At 44.0% G+C, this 27,723-nt stretch overlaps 1 protein-coding gene and 1 long non-coding RNA gene across 2 annotated transcripts in view; both read left to right on the top strand.

The window, feature by feature from the left end:
* Positions 1–27,723, top strand: part of LOC130284985 (uncharacterized) — a 119,876-nt gene that overhangs the window by 63,299 nt on the left and 28,854 nt on the right. The gene's annotated exons all lie outside the window — the stretch shown is intronic.
* Positions 11,279–13,226, top strand: ARL4C (ADP ribosylation factor like GTPase 4C). The gene has a single exon (XM_056536013.1). It carries the CDS (start codon positions 11,613–11,615, stop codon positions 12,192–12,194), a length of 582 nt encoding a protein of 193 aa, XP_056391988.1. The 5' UTR covers positions 11,279–11,612; the 3' UTR covers positions 12,195–13,226.

Genomic DNA, 27,723 nt, shown 5'->3' on the forward strand with positions numbered 1-27,723 from the left:
GTGAGGATGTTCTCAGGGCCAGATTAAAGGGGTTATCCAGGAAAAAAAATTTTTTTATATATATATATCAACTGGCTCCAGAAAGTTAAACAGATTTGTAAATGACTTCTATTAAAAAAAAATCTTAATCCTTTCAGTACTTATGAGCTGCTGAAGTTGAGTTGTTCTTTTCTGTCTACGTGCTCTCTGATGACACGTGTCTCGGGAACCGCCCAGTTTAGAAGCAAATGCCCATAGCAAACCTCTTCTACTCTGTGCAGTTCCCGAGACAAGCAGAGATGTCAGCAGAGAGCACTGTTGCCAGACAGAAAACGACAACTCAACTTCAGCAGCTGATAATTATTGAAAGGATTAAGATTTTTTAAAAGAAGTAATTTACAAATCTGTTTAACTTTCTGGATCCAGTTGATATGAAAAAAAAAAAACTTTTTTTCCTAGAATACCCCTTTAAGGCTGCATGGAAGACGGAGCACTTCAGTATGATGGGGCCCCCAAACAACACCCCCAAGACAGTCCCTCCTCCCCTCCCACTGAGACTTGTTGCTGGCTAGCAGGGGCGGACTGACAACTTATAGGGCCCCCCATGCACCCACACCCATATAGATGTCCTGCCAACATACAATAAATACATTTTTCAATTTATAAAGAAAATATAGAAAAATAACACAATTTTGCAAAGTTTTTTGGGGGGGGGTGGGTTCGTTTCTACGCAATATATTTAACGGTTAAAATTACACATTATCCATGATCTATAGTTTTTATCAGTATCCTTTTTGTTTAGATGGGAATTTTTGATCGCTTTTTATTAATTCGATTTATGATGTGACCAAAAAGCAGCAATTCTACGCCATTCACTGTCCTCTCCTAATCTCACCACTGAGTACTGACTAACATCACCCCCTGACATCACCACTGAGTGCTCAGATATCACCCCCTGACTTCACTGGTAACATCTCCCCTGATATCTCCACTAAGTGTTCACTGACATCAACTCCCAACAAGTAATGTAATGTATGTACTAGAGATCGACCGATATTGATTTTTTAGGGCCGATACCGATACAGCTAATCTGTGAACTTTGTCGACCAGGACCTGCATGATGCAGAGGGAGCGGGCCCTCTTTCTTTCCTGGCCGTGCAGGGCCCAGAGTAGGAGCTCCAAAACTCCAATGATAATCTGGCCCTGGTGGTGCTTCAGCCCTGGAAAAGTGAGTGTTACTATCGCAGGCACTTTACACATCTATGAGCTATGCTTTTGCATGAGATCCAGATAGATATAAGTATTCTAAATGTAAAGTCTGGCAGAATATGTTTATTGCTACATAATTTTTTTTGTAAATGTATGTCTATTCATGTCTACTAGGCTATGTAATAGATAGACAGAATTTGGTAATGGCAAAAAGGTATCAAGGCTCTTAAAGAGTACCTGTCACCAAACTGAACACTTAATATATTGTTCCTCATGTAAATATAAGACACTTTGCTATTTACTTGCTGTTAAAATTCTCAACCTTTATATGTTTTTAAGGTGTTTGAAAAACGCCCACTAGGTGGCTCTGTTCTGTTCCCTGCCGCAAGTCCAACAGTCATTTTGGTCTCCTCCCGGCCTAGCAAGAGACCAAACTCAGGAAGTGCGTGCAGGGCATGGCGAGGCACAGCTCTCGCAGGCTTCAGTGATGTGACACCTGCTGGGGAAATCCCACTTTCTCCTGTCGGGAGCTCACACAATGTGAGCAAGGGCAAAGCTATGATACAGGGCTTTTTAAAGCTTGGAAAAAAAATTTAAGGGCAGAAGGGGGTGTTAGAAGTAGTTAGAGAGCATAATATGAGTTAGTTTAGAAAGTATGGTTTGTTGACAGGTACTCTTTAATTATTGTTATAGGCAACAAAAAAATGAATGGATGCTATATGTATATAGGTAAGTTATTGGTACATGCCCTCATCATCTCCTGCTTGGACTACTGCACCATCCTCCTCTGTGGCCTTCCATCAAACACTATTGCTCCCCTCCAATCCATCCTCAGCTCTGCTGCCCAGTTAATCCACCTGTCCCCTCTCTTCCCCTCTACCCTGTGAAATATCTCTTTACTGGTTACCCGTTACCCAACAAATTAAAAACTGTTCACCATGACATACAAGGCCACCTACGACCTGTACCCTCATACATCTCTGATCTGATCTCCCGATACCGCCCCTCATGTAATCTCCAATCCTCTCAAGAAGTCCGCCTGTTCTCATCCTTCGTCGGCACCTTAAACAACTGTCTCCAAAACATCTCCTGTTCCTCCCCCATACACTGGAACTCAGTACCCCGACACATCTGGCTCTCACCCACCATAAGGACCTTCAAAAACAACCTGAAGCCCCATATCTTCAAGAAAGCCTATGACCTACAATAACCCTACTGCCACTGTACTGGGTACAGCTACTTCCCTAACTTCTCATAGGTGAGGAGGGGTACCCCTCTGTTTTCCTTCCCGTCTCCTTGTAGATCGTAAGCCCTTTAACCCCTTGCGGGCAGGGCCCTCTCTTTCTCTATATCAGTCTTGAATACACTATATGCATTTTTAACAGGTGAAACACAGTTCTGAAATGTCTTCCCTGTTAAAGCAAGGTTGTCGGTAAAGGCATCGCACAACAGCGATGAACCCAGCCTTACGGACCTCTATGTATGCAACATTTAGGGGGAGATTTATCAAAACCTGAACTTGTCCAAAGGAAAAGTTGCTGAGTTGCCCATAGCAACCAATCAGATCGCTTCTTTCATTTTTGAAAAGACCTCTGAAAAATGAAAGAAGCGATCTGATTGGTTGTTATGGGCAACTCAGTAACTTTTCCTCTGGACAGGTTTTGATAAATCTCCCCCTATGTGGATAGGATAACAAACAGCAAGCAGCCCTATCTAATCATCATACCGAGAGAAAAAAAACCTTGAAGGAATACAAGACAAGGCTCAGTATAGACTGACACTATCACGGTACCTTTAACCCCTTAAGGACGCAGGACGTAAATGTACGTCCTGGTGCGGTGGTACTTAACGCACCAGGACGTACATTTACGTCCTGTGCATAACCGCGGGCATCGGAGCGATGCCCGTGTCATGCGCGGCTGATCCCGGCTGCTGATCGCAGCCAGGGACACGCCGGCAATGGCCGACGCCCGCGATCTCGCGTGCGTCCGCCATTAACCCCTCAGGTGCCGGGATCAATACAGATCCCGGCATCTGCGGCAGTGCGCGATTTCATTGAATGATCGGATCGCCCGCAGCGCTGCTGCGGGGATCCGATCATTCATAACGCCGCACGGAGGTCCCCTCTCCTTCCTCCGTGCGGCTCCCGGCGTCTCCTGCTCTGGTCTGTGATCGAGCAGACCAGAGCAGAAGATGACCGATAATACTGATCTGTTCTATGTCCTATACATAGAACAGATCAGTATTAGCAATCATGGTATTGCTATGAATAGTCCCCTATGGGGACTATTCAAGTGTAAAAAAAAATGTTAAAAAATGTAAAAGTAAAAAAAAAGTGAAAAATCCCCTCCCCCAATAAAAAAGTAAAACGTCCGTTTTTTCCTATTTTACCCCCAAAAAGCATAAAAAAAATTTTTTATACACATATTTGGTATCGCTGCGTGCGTAAATGTTCGAACTATTAAAATAAAATGTTAATGATCCCGTACGGTTAACGGCATGAACGAAAAAAAAAAAAGTCCAAAATTCCTACTTTTTTAATACATTTTATTTAAAAAAAAATTATAAAAAATGTATTAAAAGTTTTTTATATGCAAATGTGGTATCAAAAAAAGTTCAGATCATGGCGCAAAAAATGAACCCCATACCGCCGCTTATACGGAAAAATAAAAAAGTTATAGGTCATCAAAATAAAGGGATTATAAACGTACTAATTTGGTTAAAAAGTTTGTGATTTTTTTTAAGCGCAACAATAATATAAAAGTATATAATAATGGGTATCATTTTAATCGTATTGACCCTCAGAATAAAGAACCCACATCATTTTTACCATAAATTGTACGGCGTGAAAACGAAACCTTCCAAAATTAGCAAAATTGCGTTTTTTGTTTTAATTTCCCCACAAAAATAGTGTTTTTTGGTTGCGCCATACATTTTATGATATAATGAGTGATGTCATTACAAAGGACAACTGGTCGCGCAAAAAACAAGCCCTCATACTAGTCTGTGGATGAAAATATAAAAGAGTTATGATTTTTAGAAGGCGAGGAGGAAAAAATGAAAACGTAAAAATTTAATTGTCCTTAAGGCCAAAATGGGCTGAGTCCTTAAGGGGTTAAAGGGGTACTCCGGTGGAAAAACTATTTTTTTTTCTTTTTTAAATCAACTGGTGGCAGAAAGTAAAACATATTTGTAAATTACTTGTATTAAAAAATCTTAATCCTTCCAGTACTTATTAGCTGCTGAATGCTACAGAGGAAATTCCTTTCTTTTTGGAACACTGATGACATCACGACCACAGTGCTCTCTGCTGACATCTCTGTCCATTTTAGCAACCGTGCATAGCAGATGTATGCTAAGGGCAGCATGGTGGCTTAGTGGTTAGCACTGCTGCCTTGCAGCGCTGGGGCCTTGGGTTCAAATCCCACTAAGGACAACAATAAATAAAGACTTATTATTATTATAACGTCAGCAGAGAGCAGTGTGTTCGTGATGTCATCAGAGAGCATTCCAAAAAGAAAAGAATTTCCTCTGTAATATTCAGCAGCTAATAAATACAGGAAGGATTAAGAATTTTTAATAGAAGTAATTTACAAATATGTTTAACTTTCTGGCACCAGTTGATTTAAAAAAGAAAAAAAAAATTGTTTTTTCACCGGAGTACCCCTTTAATTTATGTATGTAATGACCTCTGAATTACACTATATTACTTGGTCAGGAAGTCGGCATCTCTTTACAGTGTCACATTTATACACATAATTAATTCATGTCATGCAATTAAATACAGACATGACTTAGGGCTCGTTCACATTGCCGCCTTGGTTCTCTAGAGGGAGCTTTGTTGGATTTGTTGGTGAGTCCATCAGAAGGGGAGGAATTGAGCGGGGGGGGGGGGGAATAATGTTCATGTCCTATTTTTTTTCTCTTTTCAATTCCTGTAAAATACCGGAGAACTAACGGACCCCATTCAAGTACCCTGGTTGGGAAACACTGGTATAGTCAATGCAGAAATCATTGACCTCAGTTGCAGAGCATTTCTCTCTGTCTGGGCATGCTGATTAGAGATGAGCGAAGTTACAGTGATTCGATTCGTCACAAACTTCTCGGCTCGTGGGTTGCTGACTTTAGCCTGCAGAAATTTCAGGTGCTCCGGTGGGCTGGAGACTCTCTCCTAGGACTGTATCCACCCTCTCCAGCCCACCGGAGCACCTGATAGCGGAACCAATTTATGCAGGCTAGAAATTTGTGGAGAATCGAATTACTGTAACTTTGCTTATCTCTAATGCTGAGAATTCTAGTTTTGCACCCTGGTTGGGAAACATTGTCTTATATTAGTGTTTCCCAACCAGGGTGCCTCCAGCTGTTGCAAAACCACAACTCCCAGCATGCCCGGAGAATTGTAGTTTTGAAACCTGGTTGGGAAACATTTTCTTATATTAGTGTTTCCCAACCAGGGTGCCTGCAGCTGTTGCAAAACTACAACTCCCAGCATGCCCGGAGAATTGTAGTTTTGCACCCTGGTTGGGAAACATTGTCTTATATTAGTGTTTCCCAACCAGGGTGCCTCCAGCTGTTGCAAAACTACAACTCCCAGCATGCCCGGAGAATTGTAGTTTTGCACCCTGGTTGGGAAACATTGTCTTATATTAGTGTTTCCCAACCAGGGTTCCTCCAGCTGTTGCAAAACTACAACTCCCAGCATGCCCGGAGAATTGTAGTTTTGCACCCTGGTTGGGAAACATTGTCTTATATTAGTGTTTCCCAACCAGGGTGCCTCCAGCTGTTGCAAAACTACAACTCCCAGCATGCCCGGAGAATTGTAGTTTTGAAACCTGGTTGGGAAACATTTTCTTATATTAGTGTTTCCCAACCAGGGTGCCTGCAGCTGTTGCAAAACTACAACTCCCAGCATGCCCGGAGAATTGTAGTTTTGCACCCTGGTTGGGAAACATTGTCTTATATTAGTGTTTCCCAACCAGGGTGCCTCCAGCTGTTGCAAAACTACAACTCCCAGCATGCCCGGAGAATTGTAGTTTTGCACCCTGGTTGGGAAACATTGTCTTATATTAGTGTTTCCCAACCAGGGTGCCTCCAGCTGTTGCAAAACTACAACTCCCAGCATGCTCGGAGAATTGTAGTTTTGCACCCTGGTTGGGAAACATTGTCTTATATTAGTGTTTCCCAACCAGGGTTCCTCCAGCTGTTGCAAAACTACAACTCCCAGCATGCCCGGAGAATTGTAGTTTTGCACCCTGGTTGGGAAACATTGTCTTATATTAGTGTTTCCCAACCAGGGTGCCTCCAGCTGTTGCAAAACTACAACTCCCAGCATGCCCGGAGAATTCTAGTTTTGCACCCTGGTTGGGAAACATTGTCTTATATTAGTGTTTCCCAACCAGGGTTCCTCCAGCTGTTGCAAAACTACAACTCCCAGCATGCCCGGAGAATTGTAGTTTTGCACCCTGGTTGGGAAACATTGTCTTATATTAGTGTTTCCCAACCAGGGTGCCTCCAGCTGTTGCAAAACTACAACTCCCAGCATGCCCGGAGAATTGTAGTTTTGCACCCTGGTTGGGAAACATTGTCTTATATTAGTGTTTCCCAACCAGGGTGCCTCCAGCTGTTGCAAAACTACAACTCCCAGCATGCCCGGAGAATTGTAGTTTTGCACCCTGGTTGGGAAACATTGTCTTATATTAGTGTTTCCCAACCAGGGTTCCTCCAGCTGTTGCAAAACTACAACTCCCAGCATGCCCGGAGAATTGTAGTTTTGCACCCTGGTTGGGAAACATTGTCTTATATTAGTGTTTCCCAACCAGGGTGCCTCCAGCTGTTGCAAAACTACAACTCCCAGCATGCCCGGAGAATTGTAGTTTTGCACCCTGGTTGGGAAACATTGTCTTATATTAGTGTTTCCCAACCAGGGTGCCTCCAGCTGTTGCAAAACTACAACTCCCAGCATGCCCGGAGAATTGTAGTTTTGCTCCCTGGTTGGGAAACATTGTCTTATATTAGTGTTTCCCAACCAGGGTGCCTCCAGCTGTTGCAAAACTACAACTCCCAGCATGCCCGGAGAATTGTAGTTTTGCACCCTGGTTGGGAAACATTGTCTTATATTAGTGTTTCCCAACCAGGGTGCCTCCAGCTGTTGCAAAACTACAACTCCCAGCATGCCCGGAGAATTGTAGTTTTGCACCCTGGTTGGGAAACATTGTCTTATATTAGTGTGTCCCAACCAGGGTGCCTCCAGCTGTAGCAAAACTACAACTCCCAGCATGCCCGGAGAATTGTAGTTTTGCACCCTGGTTGGGAAACATTGTCTTATATTAGTGTTTCCCAACCAGGGTGCCTCCAGCTGTAGCAAAACTACAACTCCCAGCATGCCCGGAGAATTGTAGTTTTGTACCCTGGTTGGGAAACATTGTCTTATATTAGTGTGTCCCAACCAGGGTGCCTCCAGCTGTAGCAAAACTACAACTCCCAGCATGCCCGGAGAATTGTAGTTTTGCACCCTGGTTGGGGAACATTGTCTTATATTAGTGTTTCCCAACCAGGGTGCCTCCAGCTGTTCCAAAACTACAACTCCCAGCATGCCCGGAGAATTGTAGTTTTGCACCCTGGTTGGGAAACATTGTCTTATATTAGTGTGTCCCAACCAGGGTGCCTCCAGCTGTAGCAAAACTACAACTCCCAGCATGCCCGGAGAATTGTAGTTTTGCACCCTGGTTGGGAAACATTGTCTTATATTAGTGTTTCCCAACCAGGGTGCCTCCAGCTGTTGCAAAACTACAACTCCCAGCATGCCCGGAGAATTCTAGTTTTGCACCCTGGTTGGGAAACATTGTCTTATATTAGTGTTTCCCAACCAGGGTTCCTCTAGCTGTTGCAAAACTACAACTCCCAGCATGCCCGGAGAATTGTAGTTTTGAAACCTGGTTGGGAAACATTTTCTTATATTAGTGTTTCCCAACCAGGGTGCCTGCAGCTGTTGCAAAACTACAACTCCCAGCATGCCCGGAGAATTGTAGTTTTGCACCCTGGTTGGGAAACATTGTCTTATATTAGTGTTTCCCAACCAGGGTGCCTCCAGCTGTTGCAAAACTACAACTCCCAGCATGCCCGGAGAATTGTAGTTTTGCACCCTGGTTGGGAAACATTGTCTTATATTAGTGTTTCCCAACCAGGGTTCCTCCAGCTGTTGCAAAACTACAACTCCCAGCATGCCCGGAGAATTGTAGTTTTGCACCCTGGTTGGGAAACATTGTCTTATATTAGTGTTTCCCAACCAGGGTGCCTCCAGCTGTTGCAAAACTACAACTCCCAGCATGCCCGGAGAATTGTAGTTCTGAAACCTGGTTGGGAAACATTTTCTTATATTAGTGTTTCCCAACCAGGGTGCCTGCAGCTGTTGCAAAACTACAACTCCCAGCATGCCCGGAGAATTGTAGTTTTGCACCCTGGTTGGGAAACATTGTCTTATATTAGTGTTTCCCAACCAGGGTGCCTCCAGCTGTTGCAAAACTACAACTCCCAGCATGCCCGGAGAATTGTAGTTTTGCACCCTGGTTGGGAAACATTGTCTTATATTAGTGTTTCCCAACCAGGGTGCCTCCAGCTGTTGCAAAACTACAACTCCCAGCATGCTCGGAGAATTGTAGTTTTGCACCCTGGTTGGGAAACATTGTCTTATATTAGTGTTTCCCAACCAGGGTTCCTCCAGCTGTTGCAAAACTACAACTCCCAGCATGCCCGGAGAATTGTAGTTTTGCACCCTGGTTGGGAAACATTGTCTTATATTAGTGTTTCCCAACCAGGGTGCCTCCAGCTGTTGCAAAACTACAACTCCCAGCATGCCCGGAGAATTCTAGTTTTGCACCCTGGTTGGGAAACATTGTCTTATATTAGTGTTTCCCAACCAGGGTTCCTCCAGCTGTTGCAAAACTACAACTCCCAGCATGCCCGGAGAATTGTAGTTTTGCACCCTGGTTGGGAAACATTGTCTTATATTAGTGTTTCCCAACCAGGGTGCCTCCAGCTGTTGCAAAACTACAACTCCCAGCATGCCCGGAGAATTGTAGTTTTGCACCCTGGTTGGGAAACATTGTCTTATATTAGTGTTTCCCAACCAGGGTGCCTCCAGCTGTTGCAAAACTACAACTCCCAGCATGCCCGGAGAATTGTAGTTTTGCACCCTGGTTGGGAAACATTGTCTTATATTAGTGTTTCCCAACCAGGGTTCCTCCAGCTGTTGCAAAACTACAACTCCCAGCATGCCCGGAGAATTGTAGTTTTGCACCCTGGTTGGGAAACATTGTCTTATATTAGTGTTTCCCAACCAGGGTGCCTCCAGCTGTTGCAAAACTACAACTCCCAGCATGCCCGGAGAATTGTAGTTTTGCACCCTGGTTGGGAAACATTGTCTTATATTAGTGTTTCCCAACCAGGGTGCCTCCAGCTGTTGCAAAACTACAACTCCCAGCATGCCCGGAGAATTGTAGTTTTGCTCCCTGGTTGGGAAACATTGTCTTATATTAGTGTTTCCCAACCAGGGTGCCTCCAGCTGTTGCAAAACTACAACTCCCAGCATGCCCGGAGAATTGTAGTTTTGCACCCTGGTTGGGAAACATTGTCTTATATTAGTGTTTCCCAACCAGGGTGCCTCCAGCTGTTGCAAAACTACAACTCCCAGCATGCGCGGAGAATTGTAGTTTTGCACCCTGGTTGGGAAACATTGTCTTATATTAGTGTGTCCCAACCAGGGTGCCTCCAGCTGTAGCAAAACTACAACTCCCAGCATGCCCGGAGAATTGTAGTTTTGCACCCTGGTTGGGAAACATTGTCTTATATTAGTGTTTCCCAACCAGGGTGCCTCCAGCTGTAGCAAAACTACAACTCCCAGCATGCCCGGAGAATTGTAGTTTTGCACCCTGGTTGGGAAACATTGTCTTATATTAGTGTGTCCCAACCAGGGTGCCTCCAGCTGTAGCAAAACTACAACTCCCAGCATGCCCGGAGAATTGTAGTTTTGCACCCTGGTTGGGGAACATTGTCTTATATTAGTGTTTCCCAACCAGGGTGCCTCCAGCTGTTCCAAAACTACAACTCCCAGCATGCCCGGAGAATTGTAGTTTTGCACCCTGGTTGGGAAACATTGTCTTATATTAGTGTGTCCCAACCAGGGTGCCTCCAGCTGTAGCAAAACTACAACTCCCAGCATGCCCGGAGAATTGTAGTTTTGCACCCTGGTTGGGAAACATTGTCTTATATTAGTGTTTCCCAACCAGGGTGCCTCCAGCTGTAGCAAAACTACAACTTCCAGCATGCCCGGAGAATTGTAGTTTTGCACCCTGGTTGGGAAACATTGTCTTATATTAGTGTTTCCCAACCAGGGTGCCTCCAGCTGTAGCAAAACTACAACTCCCAGCATGCCCGGAGAATTCTAGTTTTGCACCCTGGTTGGGAAACATTGTCTTATATTAGTGTTTCCCAACCAGGGTGCCTCCAGCTGTTGCAAAACTACAACTCCCAGCATGCCTGGAGAATTGTAGTTTTGCACCCTGGTTGGGAAACGTTGTCTTATATTAGTGTTTCCCAACCAGCGTGCCTCCAGCTGTAGCAAAACTACAACTCCAAGCATGCCCGGAGAATTGTAGTTTTGCACCCTGGTTGGGAAACATTGTCTTATATTAGTGTTTCCCAACCAGGGTGCCTCCAGCTGTTGCAAAACTACAACTCCCAGCATGCCCGGAGAATTGTAGTTTTGCACCCTGGTTGGGAAACATTGTCTTATATTAGTGTTTCCCAACCAGGGTGCCTCCAGCTGTTGCAAAACTACAACTCCCAGCATGCCCGGACAGTCTTCGGCTGTCCGGGCATGCTGGAAGTTGTAGTTTTGCAACAGCAGGAGGCACCCTGGTTGGGAAAAACTGGTAAAGTCAATGCAGAAATCATTGGTCTGAGTTGCAGAGCATTTCTCTCAGCCCTGCAGTTGCCCTTTTAAAACTCCCCCTCCCTCTTTGCTTTAGGGGTGTGAGCTGGGAGGAGATTGATGGCTAGGGATGCAGATTCATTATCATGTGAAGGGCTGGAGGAGGGAGAGAGATAGGAGGTGAAGAGGAGAAAGAGCAGACACAGAAGAGGAGGAGGGTGTTCTTCTGGATGAGGACAGCAAACCCTCCACTTACCCAGGGGATCCCTCAGACCACACTCACCCTGGATGACCAGTGCTGGATTATAGGACCAGGACTGTTCTGCAGCCAGACATGCACCTTGGGTGAGGCTGCAGGGGACTCGTCTACCAAGGAGGGATCCCAGTGTCTCTGGCCACATTGCAGACTATGAGGGCATGCATGGGCTGAGGATCCTCACAAGGCACCACAGGCAGGTCCTCACAGTGTTCTGCTGCTGGTTCTGAACCTCTAGACATGGGAAATATCTCCTCCAATATCTCCTCCTTCCAGTCCCTGCACATTGTCATGCTTGGCCTGGACTCTGCCGGAAAGACGACCGTATTATATCGGCTCAAGTTCAATGAGTTTGTCAATACCGTGCCCACCATTGGCTTCAACACGGAAAGGATACGACTGAGCAATGGAGCAGCCAAGGGAATCAGCTGTCACTTCTGGGATGTGGGGGGTCAGGAGAAATTGCGCCCCCTGTGGAAGTCATACAGCCGATGTACGGATGGGATCATCTACGTGGTGGACTCCGTCGACTCCGATCGGCTGGAAGAGGCCAAGACCGAGCTGCACAAAGTGACTAAGTTTGCGGAGAACCAAGGGACTCCGCTTCTGGTCATCGCCAATAAGCAGGATTTGCCCAAGTCCCTGGCAGTGGCCGAGATCGAAAGACAGCTGGCACTGCAAGAACTGAGCCCGTCCACCCCTTACCACGTCCAACCGGCCTGCGCTATCATTGGAGAGGGGCTGACAGAAGGCATGGACAAACTCTATGAGATGATCCTCAAGAGAAGAAAGACACTCAAACAGAAAAAAAAGCAGCGGTAACAATGGGTAATTTGACAGGATGCCAACCAAAGATGCCCACCATGACCCGCTGCGGTTGGCTTGGCATTTCTAGAAACTCCTTGCACTGTGTGACAAGGGGTTGGAGTTTACCCCAGGTGCAGGGCAGGACCCTGCCATTTAGACCCTTGTATGCTGAAGGCAATAGCCATGTCGTTGCCGAGCAATACGTGGCCCAATTCTTCCCCAATGGCGGTTATAATAAAATGGTGCTCTGAAGTCTATGGAGTGGCAGCCCTGGCATTGGACTAGGGGACAGTCGACCACCTATGTTGAGTGATAGACCTTATTCAATCTCTCTAATTTATCCTCCGGCCCAAAAAAAAAGGATGAAACTTGAAGTTTTGAGTGTACAGTGTTGACTTTCTTCTCTGTAGACATGTCCTGGTATCACCGGGGGGTTGGTGTCTTTCCTGTCTGGTCTGACAGCTGTGCCTGGTGTTCATTTTCCCCCTTCTTTCCTACACTCTTCACTCTTTCTCTCTCCTCTCATTCATAGCCACAGGTTACAAATGTAACATGAATTTTGTGCTACATTTCTGTGATTTCCGTCTGACAATGAGTAGGAGGGTTCAGGTTTTGGGGTGGGATCCATGGCTGGTATCATTCTGGTGCCCATTTCTACTGCATGAGATTAATATGTCAGATTGCTAGAATTGCCTGTTATCCTTGTCTTTTCTAGCCTACATATTATTTGCACTCCTTACTAAACAAAAAAAAAAACATGATTGTTGAATTTTAATGCTTTGCTTGTTTGTCTGTTTCGTTGGTCTCTGGTGTCTTTGCATTCGTGGTGGGCGACGCACCCATGGGGAAGGGGAGTAAACTGGAAATAAGGTGCTTGTCTGTGCGTGCACAGATCTCACACTTGCTACAGATCTCATTTTTAATTTTTTTTTTTAAATATTTAATGCTAAATTTATATCCGTACACCTACCTGTGCAGGTAGAGAGCATAGTCAATTTACATATTATGTGTGTATTTTCATTGAATCCCATGACTAGAGGTGGCAGAACCATTTTGCCAGCTTTGGGTATTGCACCAGAACAGTGGTCTCCAACCTGTGGACCTCCAGATGTTGCAAAACTACAACTCCCAGCATGCCCGGACAGCCAACGGCTGTCCGGGCATGCTGCGAGTTGTAGTTTTGCAACATCTGGAGGTCCGCAGGTTGGAGACCACTGCTCTAGAAGAAAGATCTTCTCCTTTCTAATCAGGAGCTATTCATGGCTGATGTTCTGTATATGGAGATCAGTCACAACAGGGCCAGGATCTTCAACATGTCAGCACTGAGAGCCATGTTTGATTCTGCTCCATCTTCACAAATATCAATATTTCTCAAGACTTCTATGAATATATACGTAAGAACGGATATATTTATGTTCAAATGTGCAATCGCATACACACAGACATATCACTAAAAACAAACAAGGCCTAGTAGAAAGCCCATCTGTGGGATCTTGAGTCATCTCCTAGGACAGTGGTCTTCAACCTGCGGACCTCCAGATGTTGCAAATCTACAACTCCCAGCATGCCCGGACAGCCGTTGGCTGTCCGGGCATGCTGGGAATTGTAGTTTTGCAACATCTGGAGGTCCGCAGGTTGGAGACCACTGTCCTATAGGGTTTGCTCTCAGCCCTGGTCTAGGTGATGGATGCAATGTGTTACTTATGTCTAGCTGCAGCTCGGTGGTCTGTCTGCAGCAGCCAGACTTGGCTTGGTCAAAATGTCTCTCTGTCATCTCTGCTGTGTCTTCATATGTTGAGACTTTGTCCAGAAAGGCGTTGTCAGTGGTCTCTCCCTGTCGTGTCCACGGCCATATGTCCAGCTGTGTTTAGGCTTTCAAGTGGTAAAAATCTGTTTTATTTAGCAGACTGGAAAGAATCACTGTGTAAGCAGCTGCGGTTTCCATATCGGAAAGCTGCAGACTAATCCTATGATGAGTCACTTTTTAGAATGTATTATTTGAACAAAATGTTGAAACCATTTGCTATACAATAGTATCACATTCTTAAAAAAAAAAAAAAAAAAATTATATATATATATATATATATATATATATACACACACACATTCTTTTTAAAAATGAATATTAAAAAACAAAACAAAACATGGTTGATCATTTTATGCAATAATTACCCCCCAGATTATACATAGAGACATGAATGGGGAATTTAGTTTTTTAATGTGTCTATACAATAGTATCACATTCTTTAAAAAAAAAAAATAAAAAAAAAATAATATATATACACACACACATTCTTTATAAGAATTAATATAAAAAAAAAAAAAACACTGATGATCATTTTATGCAAGTATTACCCCTGGATTATACATAGAAACATGAATGGGGAATTTAGTTTTTTAATGCGTCTATACAATAGTATCATATTCTTTAAAAAAAATTAAAAAATAAATATATATATATACACACACACACACATTCTTTATAAGAATTAATATAAAAAAAAATATATATATATATATAAAAAAAAGGACGGTCATTTTATGCAAGTATTATCCCCGGATTATACATAGAAACATGACTGGGGAATTTAGTTTTTTAATGCGTCTATACAATAGTATCATATTCTTTAAAAAAAAAAAAATATAAAGATATATATATATATACACATTCTTTATAAGAATTAATATAAAAAATAAAATACAAAATAAATACATGGTTTATCATTTTATGCAAGTATTACCCCCGGATTATACATAGAAACATGACTGGGGAATTTAGTTTTTTAATGCGTCTTTATCATATGATGCTATTCCACCAGTTTCCCGACAGCCGGTGGTAAAAGGCACCCATTGTTTTTCCTAATATCCATGAGAGCTTCTTCAAACACGTGGTGCTTTTTTTGTGTCTTCTAAAGTATCATGGTGGCAGTATCTTTTATCTCTCATAGGAATTATTAATGTCTAGTGAAGGCTGGAACAGAGAATACTGTGATTTATATTTTATAGTATGCGCAATATTCTTTCATGCTATTTTTTCTTTAAAGGGGTACTCCTTTTTATTTTATTTTTTTTAAATCAACTGGTGCTGGAAAGTTAAACAGATTTCTAAATTAATTCTATTAAAAAAAATCTTAATCCTTCCAGGACTTATTAGCTGCTGAATACTATAGAGGAAATGGTTTTCTTTTTGGAACACAGAGCTCTCTGCTGACATCTTGACCACAGTGCTCTCTGCTGACATCTCTGTCCATTTTAAGAACTGTCCAGAGCAGGAGAAAATCCCCATAGCAAACATGTGCGACTCTGGACAGTTCCTAAAATGGACAGAAATGTCAGCAGAGAGCACTGTGGTCATGATGTCAGCAGACAGCTCTGTGTTCCAAAAAGAAAACCATTTCCTCTGTAGCATGCAGACCCTAAAAAGTACTGGAAAGATTAAGATTTTTTAATAGAAGTAATTTACAAATCTGTTTAACTTTCTGGCACCAGTTGATTTAAAAAAAAAAAAAAAAAAAAAACGTTTTCCACGGGAGTACCCCTTTAAAGAAAGGTCTTCTAACATCTAACAGCAATGGACCAGCACCATTTTTTGCAGTTCTTACCATCTGTCTGATGGTTTGACAAACAGCTAGTGTCAAAAAGTCAGAGCCACCTCTTTACTTGCCCTCACCTCCCACCCCATACACAGAGCCCTGTGTATCAGTCATTTGGGGGTTGAGGGCCAGCGAGTAGGCTTGTCAGGTTGTGGCACTTTAGCAGCTTGGCTCTGCCTTTTTGACAGTTTGGCGCTACCATCAGCTGTAGGAAAGGTACAATTTGCCTGTACACCCAATTCAACAGCATCAGCAGCAAATAAAGCGGGCCAATTCCCATTAAAATTGTCCCAGCATGTTCACCAAGATCCAATCCAACACAGCTATGCCATTTAAAGGGGCACTGCAGTGAAAAGTAACTTATCCCCTATCTATAGGGGGGGGGGGGGGGTCAACCACTGGGACCACCTGAGATCTTCTGAAAAGGGGCCCTGGCTCTCTGAAAGGAGCGCATGCTGGATTTAGCATGCTCTCCATTCATTCTCTATGGGAGAACCGAACAGATCTGAGTGCTGTACTCTCCGGCGCTCCCATAGGAATGAATAGAGTGCGTGCCGTTCCCAGCATGCACTTCTCTCAGAGAGCTGGGGCCCGTGCAGTGAAAAGTAACTTATACCCTACCCACAGGATAGAGGATAAGTGTCTGATCGCTGTGGATAGGGGATAAGTTACTTTTCATTGCGGTACCCCTTTAAGATGGACTGGTTGCGAAGAGTGCACTACCTAATAACTACAACGTTTTCTATAGGGTTGTCAGGCAGCACATCCTTAGGTAACTGGGCTGTCAGATTATTCCACCCTTTAGCTCAAGGTAGAATTACCAATCAACTGAGGGCACGACAAGGGTAAGTAAATAGGCTCAGCAGGGCCTAAATGAGTTGTTTTATCAGAGTTCGGAACATCGAGTGGCTTGGCAGTCAGCTGCTGGGGAATTGTAGCCTTACATCTCTGTGTATATAACACATACAACAGACAAACCAATCAGACAGTCTTCAGACCCTTTCACTTTTTTCTATTTTTTTTTCATGTTGCGGCCTTGTGCCAAATAAAATGCTTCACTGTAGAGATGGTATGGGGTAGGTGATGAGCAATGCCTGGTCTCCTTCACAGGTGACACTTAGAAATCAGGCCAAAAAGTTAAATCTTGGTTTCGTCAGACCAGATAATCTGGTTTTTCGCAGTCTGAGAGTCCTTTAAATACCTTTTGGCAAACTTCAGGTGGTCTTTCATGTGTCTTTTACTGAGGAAAGGCTTCTTTCTGGCCACTCTGCATTAGGCCCAGATTGGTGGAGCGCTGCAGTGATGGTTGACCTTCTGGAAGTTTCTCCCTTCTGCATACAAGGGCTTTGTAGCTCAATCAGAATGACCATTGTCTTCTTGGTTATCAGCCTTACCAAGGCCCTTCTCTCCGATTACTGAGTTTGGTTGTGTGGCCATCTCTAGAAAGAGTCCTGGTTGTTCCAAACTTCCATTTAAGAATTATGGGGGCTACTGTGCTGTTGTGAACTTTCAGAGCAGCACATTTTTTTGTGTGTGTCCTTGTGTATCCAGAGCTGTGGCTCCATAAAATCCTGCCTCTGAGCTCAACAGCCAGGTCTTTCCCCCTCATGGTTTAGTTTTTACTCTGATGCATTGTCATCTGTGAGACCTTAGATAAACAGGGTTGTGTCTTTCCAAATCCTGTCCCATCAGCTGAATTTACCACTGGTGACTCCAATCAAGGTGTAGAAACATCTCAGAGGTGATCAGGAGAAATGGGCGGAGCCAGAGCTAAATTTCAAGTGTCATAGACAAGGGTCTAAATACTTATGTCCATTCAACATTTTTGTTCTTTTTAGTGTGCAAAAAGTTCTAAAATTCTGTTTTTACATTCTGCCAAATTTTAAAGGGTTAATTTAAAAGTTTTAAAAGTTAAACAGATTTGTAAGTTACTATTATTTAAAAATCTTTTAATCCTTCTAGTACTTATCAGCTGCTGTATGCTCCACGGGAAGTTCTTTTCTTTTTGAATTTCTTTTCTGTCCGACCACAATGCTCTCTGCTGACACCTCTGTCCATGTCAGGAACTGTCCAGAGCAGGAACAAATCCCCAAAGCAAACCTCTCCTGCTCTGGACAGTTCCTGACATGGACAGAGGTGTCAACAAAGAGCACTGTGGTCAGACAGAAAATAAATTCAAAAAGAAAAGAACTTCCTGTGGAGCATACAGCAGCTGATAAGTACTGGAAGGATTAAGATTTTTAAATAAAAGCAATTTACAAATCTGTTAAACGTTTCCACCGGAGTACTCCTTTAAATCTACAATGCACTCATTAATGGTCTGAACTTTACAAATCCATTGTAGATTTCTCAATATAATTTGCCAGAATAGGAGCTGCTATTACAAAGAGGCTTTTCATTCTGGTGGTCCTAAGCGAGACATTATAGCCCAAGGATCTGCTTACATCTGCACTTTGGGGTTCTATCATGTTTTCCAGTATTAGTGATGGCAAGATTAGCACAGTCTGCAGTACTTCTGCTTCCTTAAAAAATGCCAGAACTTCAATGGAACCCCAAACAGAACCTCATTAAAGTTAATTGGGTACATCAGGATATTTATGAATTTATCTGGAAATAGATCATAGTGTCAGTGTTTTCCATTACAGACAAACCTGCCTTCATCACATGGCATAAAGAAGAATAAAAGAAGTATTTATTTTGTATGTCTTTGTTTAGCTTTAGGTGGGATTTGTTTCTTTGTGGAGATTGGTATAGGAAGTATTGTAGTATTGTAGGCCAAGCAATCCTGGGAAAAACTGTATGTAAATTAGTTTTTTCTCCAGAAGGAAGAATGCTGTCTCTCTAGTGCCTCCTACTGGAGGTAGCTTTCCAGTAAGTCAATGTCTGACTCTAGCCAAGACAGAATCTCCTCCATTTGGAAGAGTCACATATATCTGTGTTAGTTAGGATATATCCAGCAACAACCTGTGGTTAATGGGGGAACTCTGGTCCTAGACATTTTATCCCCTATCCAAAGAATAGGGGATAAGATGTCTGATTGCGGGGGTCCTACTGCTGGGATCCCAGCGACCTCTGGCCTGGCACCCCGACGTTCTGAACATAAATGTGTTAGGCTTCAGAGGGCCATGGTCAACAAGCCCCCTCCATTCATGTCTATGGAAGAGATGGAGATACAGCTTTCGCATAACTCCCATAGAGATATATGGAGGGGGAAAAGGCAGCTACAGCTTCAGGCTGAGACGGAGCAGAGGTCACTCCATGCGGACCCCTGTAATCAGACACTTATCCCCCTATCCTGTGGATAGGGGATAAGATGTCTAGGAACAGAGTACCCCTTTAAATGCAGACTCTGCTGTAACAGTGTGTGTTAAAACCATGTGCAGAAACTTCCAAAATGGTCCATTGAGTCTGTTGTGCCTTTTTACTACCATTGTATTATGCTTAAAGGGGTACTCCGGCCCTGAGACATCTTATCCCCTATCCAAAGGAGAGGGGATGAGATGTCTCACCGCGGGGGTCCCGGGGGACCCCCGCAATCTTGTACTCGCCACACACCTGCACGCCGCGGTGCCAGCTCACAAACAGCCGGGTGGCAACCATGGGGCCGGAGTTTCGTGACGTCATGACTCCGCCCCCGTGTGACGTCACCCCCCTCCCATAGAGTTGCATAGCGGGGGGTGATGTCACATGGGGTGGAGTCATGACGTCACGATACTCCGGCCCCGTGGTCGTCACCCCGCTGTTTGAGCTGCACGCCGCATGCCAGCTCACAAACAGGTGGGTGGCGAATACAAGATTGCGGGGGTCCCCAGCGGCGGGACCCCCGCGGTGAGACATCTTATCCCCTATCCTTTGGATAGGGGATAAGATGTCTCAGGGCCGGAGTACCCCTTTAAGGGGGTGCTGTATGTGTAAGATATTCACCATTAGAGGGGAACTCCGGTACTTGCCAACTTATCCCCTATCCACATAGTCCACTTGTCTCTATTCAAAGGTTCAGAAATAAGAATCCACGACCCTGTCTCTATATTAGTGGCAAGCATGACAGTATTAATATTTACTGTATGGAGTCAGTGAATTATGTCAGGCAAGACTCCTCGAAACCTTGGGTGGGTAGCATGTTTCAGTGTCCTTTATAACTCAGACCTTGCAAAACCGGTTAAAGGGTTAATATGTAGGCAGAGATTAAATAAACTCAACAGTGTTTGCAGGTGGGGGTTGGTGCGAAGAGCCTGGAGACAAGGTTAATAAAGCAGTGGAGTGGAAGCCCCCCTGCAGCTAGTGCCTGGAAATGAGAAAACACAATGAGGGGAGAGGCAACAGCCACTTAAAAGTCGTAGATTTCTAAAGCAATTTCAGGAACACCCCCCCACCCACCCCCCCCCCAAAAGGAATTTTCTCCAGGTGTATAGATATAGAACTTGTTATATTTACATACAATACAGCAGACATAGGCTGTAGGAAGTAAAAGGAAGTATCAGGCGCCTCAATTAGATATCATTTCCTTAAATATCCTCTTGTTTTAGGCAAAAGAAACACCGCAACGGCACTGTAACCAAGCTGTAGGAGACCGTGTGAGGCTGGGTTCCCATTACGTTTTCCCCCATATGGGAGCGCATACGGCAGGGGGGAGCTAAAAACTTGCGTTCCCGTATGCCCTTCTATGCGCTCCCGTATGTAGATCACTTCAATGAGCCGACCGGAGTGAAACGTTCGGTCCGGTCGGCTCATTTTTGCCCCGTATGCGCTTTTTCTCCGCACCTAAAACCTTGGTTGACCACGGTTTTAGGTCTGGTTGTAAAAGCGCATACGGGGCAAAAATGAGCCGACTGAACGTTTCACTCCGGCCGGCTCATTGAAGTGATCTACATACGGGAGCGCATAAAAGGGCATACGAGAGCGCAAGTTTTTAGCTCCCCCTGCCGTATGCGCTCACGTATGGGGGAATACATAATGGGAACCCAGCCTGATCCTGGTCATATGTCTGTACTTATAACTTAAAGCATAACCTTATATATCATTTGTATTGCCCCTTATGACAATATAACTTTTCACATCTGCATTGGAGGTTTCACTTAAAATCCTCCTCTCGCATATATTGTGCAGCAAAATACCACTATAGAGCAGACCCAACCATTAGGGCTCATTCACATGACCGTTTCCATAGATAAAAATGCATTTGGATTCCGCTAAAAGAATGAACATATTCCTTTTTTCAGTAGAGTCTGGAATTAGAATTTCCGTGGCAGAATATTCTGCAACGTACGTTCTGCTGTGTGCACAGAGCAGCAGAATCCCATTGAAAATAATGGAAGGCTGCTGCACCAGATTTTTTTGAGTGTAATTTTTACACATGTTCTGCTTAGAAATTCTACCATGTGAATGGGCCCTTGAAGTCAGTGGGGTCCATAGGGTACAATTAGGCTATGCTCACATGGTGGAATGTCCACACGGACACTGACAGCGGCATCAGAACATGGAGATGCTAGTACCGCTCGGAAATGCGCCATCTCTTAGACACCAATGCATTTCCTTGCGGAATCTGCAGAAAGAATAGACGTATCAATACTTTCTGCGGACACCGGAATCGGAATTTCTGCAGCAGAAACATCTAGCACTGAAATTTTGCTGCATAAGGAGTACAGCAGAATCTCATTGAAATCAATAGGACTCTGCTGCAGCATTTGGAATTCCACTGTGTGAACATGGCCTTCGTGTCTATTATGTAAGGGATCAGGTAACGTTGTTACGTTATGTTCTGTTTTCTGTGCCTTTGAGGCTTGAGAACGGTGGCTCTTCCTGTTGTCACTTTTGCAATTAAAGAGAAATATTCCATTATCTCTGTAAGATGAAAAACCTATAGATCAGACTTTGGCTGCTGTTCTTATGTAGGGTGCATGGTGATGGGTAGAAATTCTCTTTTAGGTCTCGTTTACACGGTGGAATTTCTGAGCAGAATTCAGCGGAAAAATCGTGCTTGAAGATTCCGTTGCAGCAGAATCCCATTGTTTTCAGTGGGATTTTGCTGCACTGTGCACAGCGTGGCATTTCTATCGCGAAAACATCTGCCATGGAAATTCTGATTCCGGCTTCTGCAGAAAGAATTGACATGTCAAGTATTTCGGCGGAATCCGCTCAGAAATGTATTGCCGTCTATTCAGATGCCACATTTCCGAGAGGTCCTAATGCTGGCAAATTTCCAAGCGGACACTCTGCCGTGTAAACATACCCGTAGGGTGTATTCACACGTACAGTATCCTGACCATGTTTGAAGCTGCAAAACGTGTTAATAGATCCTAAAGAACAATTGAATTCATAGATCTGGTTGCTCGTAAATGTCTATTATTGTTCCCTGGGTAAATACTCTCTTTAAAATTTAAAGGGGTTATTAAGGCAAAAACTTTATGTATAATCAACTGGCTCCAGAAAGTTAAACAGATTTGTAATTTACTTCTATTAAAAAATCTTAATCCTTTCAGTACTTATGAGCTGCTGAAGTTGAGTTGTTCTTTTCTGTCTAAGTGCTCTCTGATGACACCGGTCTCAGGAACTGTCCAGAGTAGAAGCAAATCCCCATAGCAAACCTCTTCTACACTGTGCAGTTCCTGAGACAAGCAGAGATGTCAGCAGAGAGCACTGTTGCCAGACATGAAAATAACAACTCAACTTCAGCAGCTGATAATGATTGGAAGGATTAAGATTTTTTAATAGAAGTAATTTACAAATCTGTTTAACTTTCTGGAGCCAGTTGATATAAAAAATAAATAAATAAATACCTCTTTAAACCCTACATATGATATATCTATTATGTATGTATTCCCCCTATCCCAGTGTTTCCCAAACAGGGTGCCTCCAGCTGTTTTAAAACTACAACTCTCAGCATGCCAAACACTGTCTGCGCATGCTAAGTGTTATAATATTGCAACACCTGAAGTAGAGATGAGCGAACTTACAGTAAATTCGATTTGTCACGAACTTCTCGGCTCGGCAGTTGATGACTTATCCTGCGTAAATTTGTTCAGCTTTCAGGTGCTCCGGTGGGCTGGAAAAGGTGGATACAGTCCTAGGAAAGAGTCTCCTACGACTGTATCCACCTTTTCCAGCCCACCGGAGCACCGGAAATCTGAACTAATTTATGCAGGAAAAGTCATCAACTGCCGAGCCGAGAAGTTCGTGACGAAACGAATTTACTGTAAGTTCGCTCATCTCTAACCTGAAGGCACCCTGTTTGGGAAACAATGCCCTATCCCTATAGTGCAGTGGTCTTCAACCTGCAGACCTCCAGATGTTGCAAAACTACAACTCCCAGCATGCCCGGACAGCCGTTGGCTGTCCGGGCATGCTGGGAGTTGTAGTTTTGCAACATCTGGAGGTGCGCAGGTTGGAGACCACTGCTATAGTGGAACATATCTAACAATCTGTGTCCTGCAGCCATGGTTACTTAAATCAATGTGGTGTCCCTGCTTGAAGTATATACGCTGCTATGTTACCAATTCGTAAATACTTGTAAATAGCTATCATGAAGGGGTACTCTTGTATGGACATTTGGCTTAGATTGGAAGCCCCTATTCCAAGCTGATAACATGGGATATTGATGCTGGGATCCCTGTGATCAATTGTTAATGCATTGTAACTACAGTAAATGCTTCTTATCATTGCAGAGCTGCCAATGGCATTCATTACGGTTCACTGGATGCAGCTCTAATGGGGGGAAGGGTTTTCTGATGTAAAGCAGGCAACCCCTTTAATAATGCATAGTGCATACCATATCCTAATGCGGTGTTTCCCAACCAGGGTGCCTGCAGCTGTTGCAAAACGACAATGTATGTATATATTGATTTTGTGTGTGGGCGCAGCACGAGTGGAGTGCTGGATAAGTAGATCCGAGCTGCTGGATTCCTTTTGTGTGAAAGGGAGTTCCCTGCTCTGCACTGACTACAAATGACTCTGCAGCAAGCACTGGAAGAATGTCCAAGCATAGGAGACACCAGCAGAATGAGAATGAGGAGAACCGAGAAACCTGCTCATGAGAAGAGCGCTTCTCTGCACGCAAGACACCTCTTCACTGCTGCTGACTCTCTAGCAAGAAAACAAGATATGTTTTTTTGTGTTGGGAGTAAAATATATATATATATATATATATATATATATATATATATATATATATATATATATATAGTTATTTTCTTCATCTTTGCATTTAGCTGTTGCTAGGAGAACAGTGTGAGTCCTGTTTGCTATTCCCAGCAGAATGAGAATTGAAATTGTACAAGTGCCCTGGACATAGTATTGCACAGACAAGTGTTTTTTTTTTTTTTCCCCCTTAGGGTATTGTCAGGGTCCGGATTAACGGCTGATGAGGACACTGGTGCCGGAAAGGCGATGATGCGGGTCGTACTGGGGAATCGGTTCTAAGCAGTTACTGGTGTAGTTTCCAAAATTTTATTGCATGTGCTTTTTTTTTTTTTCCGTCCTGTAAAGGCTTCCTAAATGGGACATGCCCCCCAAAAACCCTTTCAGCAAAATGTGCTTTCCAAAAGCCAAATGTGACTCCTTCTCTTCTGAGCATTGTAGTTTGCCCGCAGTGCACTTGATGCCCACACATGGGGTGTTTCTAACACAGAAGAGATGGGGTTACAAATTTTGGGGGGCATTTTCTCCATTTGTAAAAATTAAAAAATATAAAATTTGGGGGAAAACCAGCATTTTTATGAAAAAAATAATAATAAATCATTTACACATCCAAAGTCGTCAAACACCTGTGAAGTTGTCAGGGTCCGGACTAGCGGCCGGTGAAGACACTGGAGGTGGATCCTCTGTGCCAGAGAAGCGATGACGCGGGTCGTACTGGGGAATCGGTTCTAAGCAGTTACTGGTGTTCACCAGAGCCCGCCGCAAAGCGGGATGGACTTGCTGCGGCGGTAACTACCAGGTCGTGTTCCCCAGTAGCGACTCGACCTCTCTGGCAGCCGAGACTGGCACGGTACACAAGGACTAGACAGAGGCGAGGTCAGACGTAGCAGAAGGTCAGGGCAGGCAGCGAGGTTCGTAGTCAGGGGCGACAGCAGAAGGTCTGTGTACACAGGCTTGGAAACACACTATCACGCTTTCACTGGGCACAAGGCAACAAGATCCGGCAAGGAGAGGAAGTAGGTTTTTATAGGAATGGGAGTGATTGTGAGCAATTGGGCCAGGCACCAATTAGTGGTGCACTGGCCCTTTAAATTTTAGCAAGCCGGCGCGCGCGCACCCTAGGGAGCGGGGCCGCACGCGCCGGGAGGAAGCAGACAGAGGTGTGAGGTGAGTGACATGGGGCGCGATCCGAGGGCGGGCACGACCCGTGCCTCGGATCGCGTCTGCTCCGGTGACAAGGGAGCAGCAAGCAGAAGCACGCCGTGAGCACTCCGGGGAGGCAGAAGCACGCCGTGAGCACTCCGGGGAGGCAGCGGGACCCGGAGCGCTCGGCGTGACAGGTATGTTCACACTACGGAGTGTGAACGGAATCTCCGCTCGCACAATTCCACGAGCGGAGATTCAGCCTGGCAGCCAACGGCGGCGGTAGGACCGTGCGGCACTGTGCTGTCACCATTGACGGCTATGCAGTGCTCGCGGATTTCCGCGCAAAGAATGAACATGTTCTTCCTTTGCGCGGAACAATTTCACCGGCGGAATTGTCCGCCGCTGAAATTCCGCAGTGTGAACGGGTCTCGCTGAGACCCATTCACACTAATGTTAAGTTCACACCGTGGAATTCCGCCCGCGAAATTCCGCAGGGAATTCCGTAGTTTTCAGGACAGAATTTTTTTTAATAACCCAGAGTGTGGTAAAAACAAAATATAATCCATACTAACCTGCTTTAAAGGGGTTCTCCACCATAAGGTGATTTTAGTATGTACCTGGCAGACAGTAATGGACATGCTTAGGAAGGATCTGCGCTTGTCTTGGCTATGTTGTGAAATTACCATAACACTGTGGCTAGCTTTTTGTTAACTGGTATTTCCTGTTTGACTTTTCTTTTTTGACTACAAATCCCATAATTCCATATTCCTGCCTCCCACACATCAACCATCCCACCCATTGAAACATAAATGAGCTGCAACCATTCAAAAAGACCTGTGGTTTTCAATCAGGGTGCCTCCAGCTGTTGCATTAGTTGCAGATTGATTCCTCTCAATCTGTCATTTTGTATGCTGTTAAAAATAAATATTGGGGTGAAAATCCCAGAAGAATTGGGAGAAAACTGTCACACACAGGTACAGACACTATATTATGAACTACAATAACTTTACAGCCCCTGTAGCATAGTCAAATAAAATCCTGGAATACCCCTTTAATTCCCTGGTGCTGCTGTCTTGATGGCACCCAGCCTCTGGTGTTAAATCACTGACTGAGGCAGGTCATGCTTAAACAAAACATCATCAGAAGCAGGAAAAAACAGAGCAACAGGGACTGTGCTGTAAAAAAGGCAGCAGGGGGGACTGTGGCAGGTGAGTATGGGTTATTTTTGTTTTTACAGCTATGCACCAGCCCAGTAAAAGAGTGATGATGTCATTAATGGCGGAGCTACACAGAAAAATGACACGCAGGAACGGGGGTGGTAAGTCAGTAAGTCTGTTCACTTTTGCATTTTTAGCAAGCCTTTTTGTTTAAAAAAGACATGTTAAAAAATGTTAAATGTGAACAGACCCTTTTTTTGAGTGTTTCCCAAACAGGGAGCTTCAAAACTACAAATTCCAGGATTGGCTGTAGGGAGTTATAGCCAAGCAACAGCTGGAGGCTCCATGTTAAAGCACTTAAACAGCCTGATGTTACCAAGATGTAACAATTTTATTGAAGGAAAAAAAACGCTGGTCATCATCGTAGTCCTCAAATCCGAAGTAGTCCTCCGCCTTCACGTATCTAAAATGAGAAGAAAAAAAAAGCACAAAATATTGATCTATACATTTTGGGTGCTCTCCCTTGGGGAGAACACCCATAAAGTGCATAAAGATGTGTTTCCAAAACAGTTCGCCTCCAGCTGTTACTAAACTACAACTCCCAGCATTTAGAAAACACTGTAATAAAGGGTCTGTTCACATCATACAATTATTTGGCAGCTACCTCAAAAACATCCAAGAGCAGGGAATAATTGCAAACCCAAAAATTCCCTACTGACTCCGGTCAACATCTGGCCACTGCCTTTTTGTGGAAGTGAAAACTTAGCCTAAGGGCTCATTCACACCTGCTGATTTATTTGCGAGTTCCCCGCTGCGTGTTTGAAAGGGGGCGTGGCTGTCTGCAGCAGATTTTCCGCTGCAGAATGTTTGATGGGGAAAATCCACCGCAAGTCCATTAAAAACAATAGGGTCTGCGGTGGATTTTCCGCATCCGAAATACCGAAGCCGAAGATCTGCTGCAGACGGCCGTGGAGAACCCGCCCCGTTTCAAACACGCAGTGGGAAACCAGCAAATAAATATGTTTAACCCTGTGTGTGATTCAGAGTTAAGTCCAACTGGGAATAAACCCAAACAAAAGGAAGAATATGAAGCTTTTCACTGCATTCATTCTCTTTATAGGCTACATTTCTGCTCTAGCTGAAGAAAACCTGTCAAAAATGCTAAATATATATTGAGGCTTATAATGATTTACCTGATGCCGTTTTGGTCAGTTAAACAATATCGAAATACAGTCTGAGGCTAGGATTCCACTTGTTTTTTTCCCCAGCCTTTTTTTCACTGAAAAAAACGCCAGAAAAAACGCCAGTGCAATTTTCTGCGTTTGATGTTTTTTCTGGTATTTTTGCATTTGAGTTGAAATTGCATTTTTGTCCCCTTTGGTGTTTTTTTCAGAATGTGTTTGGTACCAAAAAAAAAAAAAAGGGATGCAGTAGGGATGAGAAAATTTTTTTTTACGGAAATGTTTATTTTTTAATACATTTTTAATAAAGTGTGTGCGTGTTTCACTTTTTTTC

This window comes from Hyla sarda, chromosome 8, assembly GCF_029499605.1.
Source record: "Hyla sarda isolate aHylSar1 chromosome 8, aHylSar1.hap1, whole genome shotgun sequence".
Lineage (NCBI taxonomy): Eukaryota > Metazoa > Chordata > Amphibia > Anura > Hylidae > Hyla > Hyla sarda.

Coding starts and splice junctions, on each gene's coding strand:
- ARL4C (XM_056536013.1), top strand. CDS start 11,613: ATGGGAAATATCTCCTCCAATATCTCCTCCTTCCAGTCCCTGCACATT.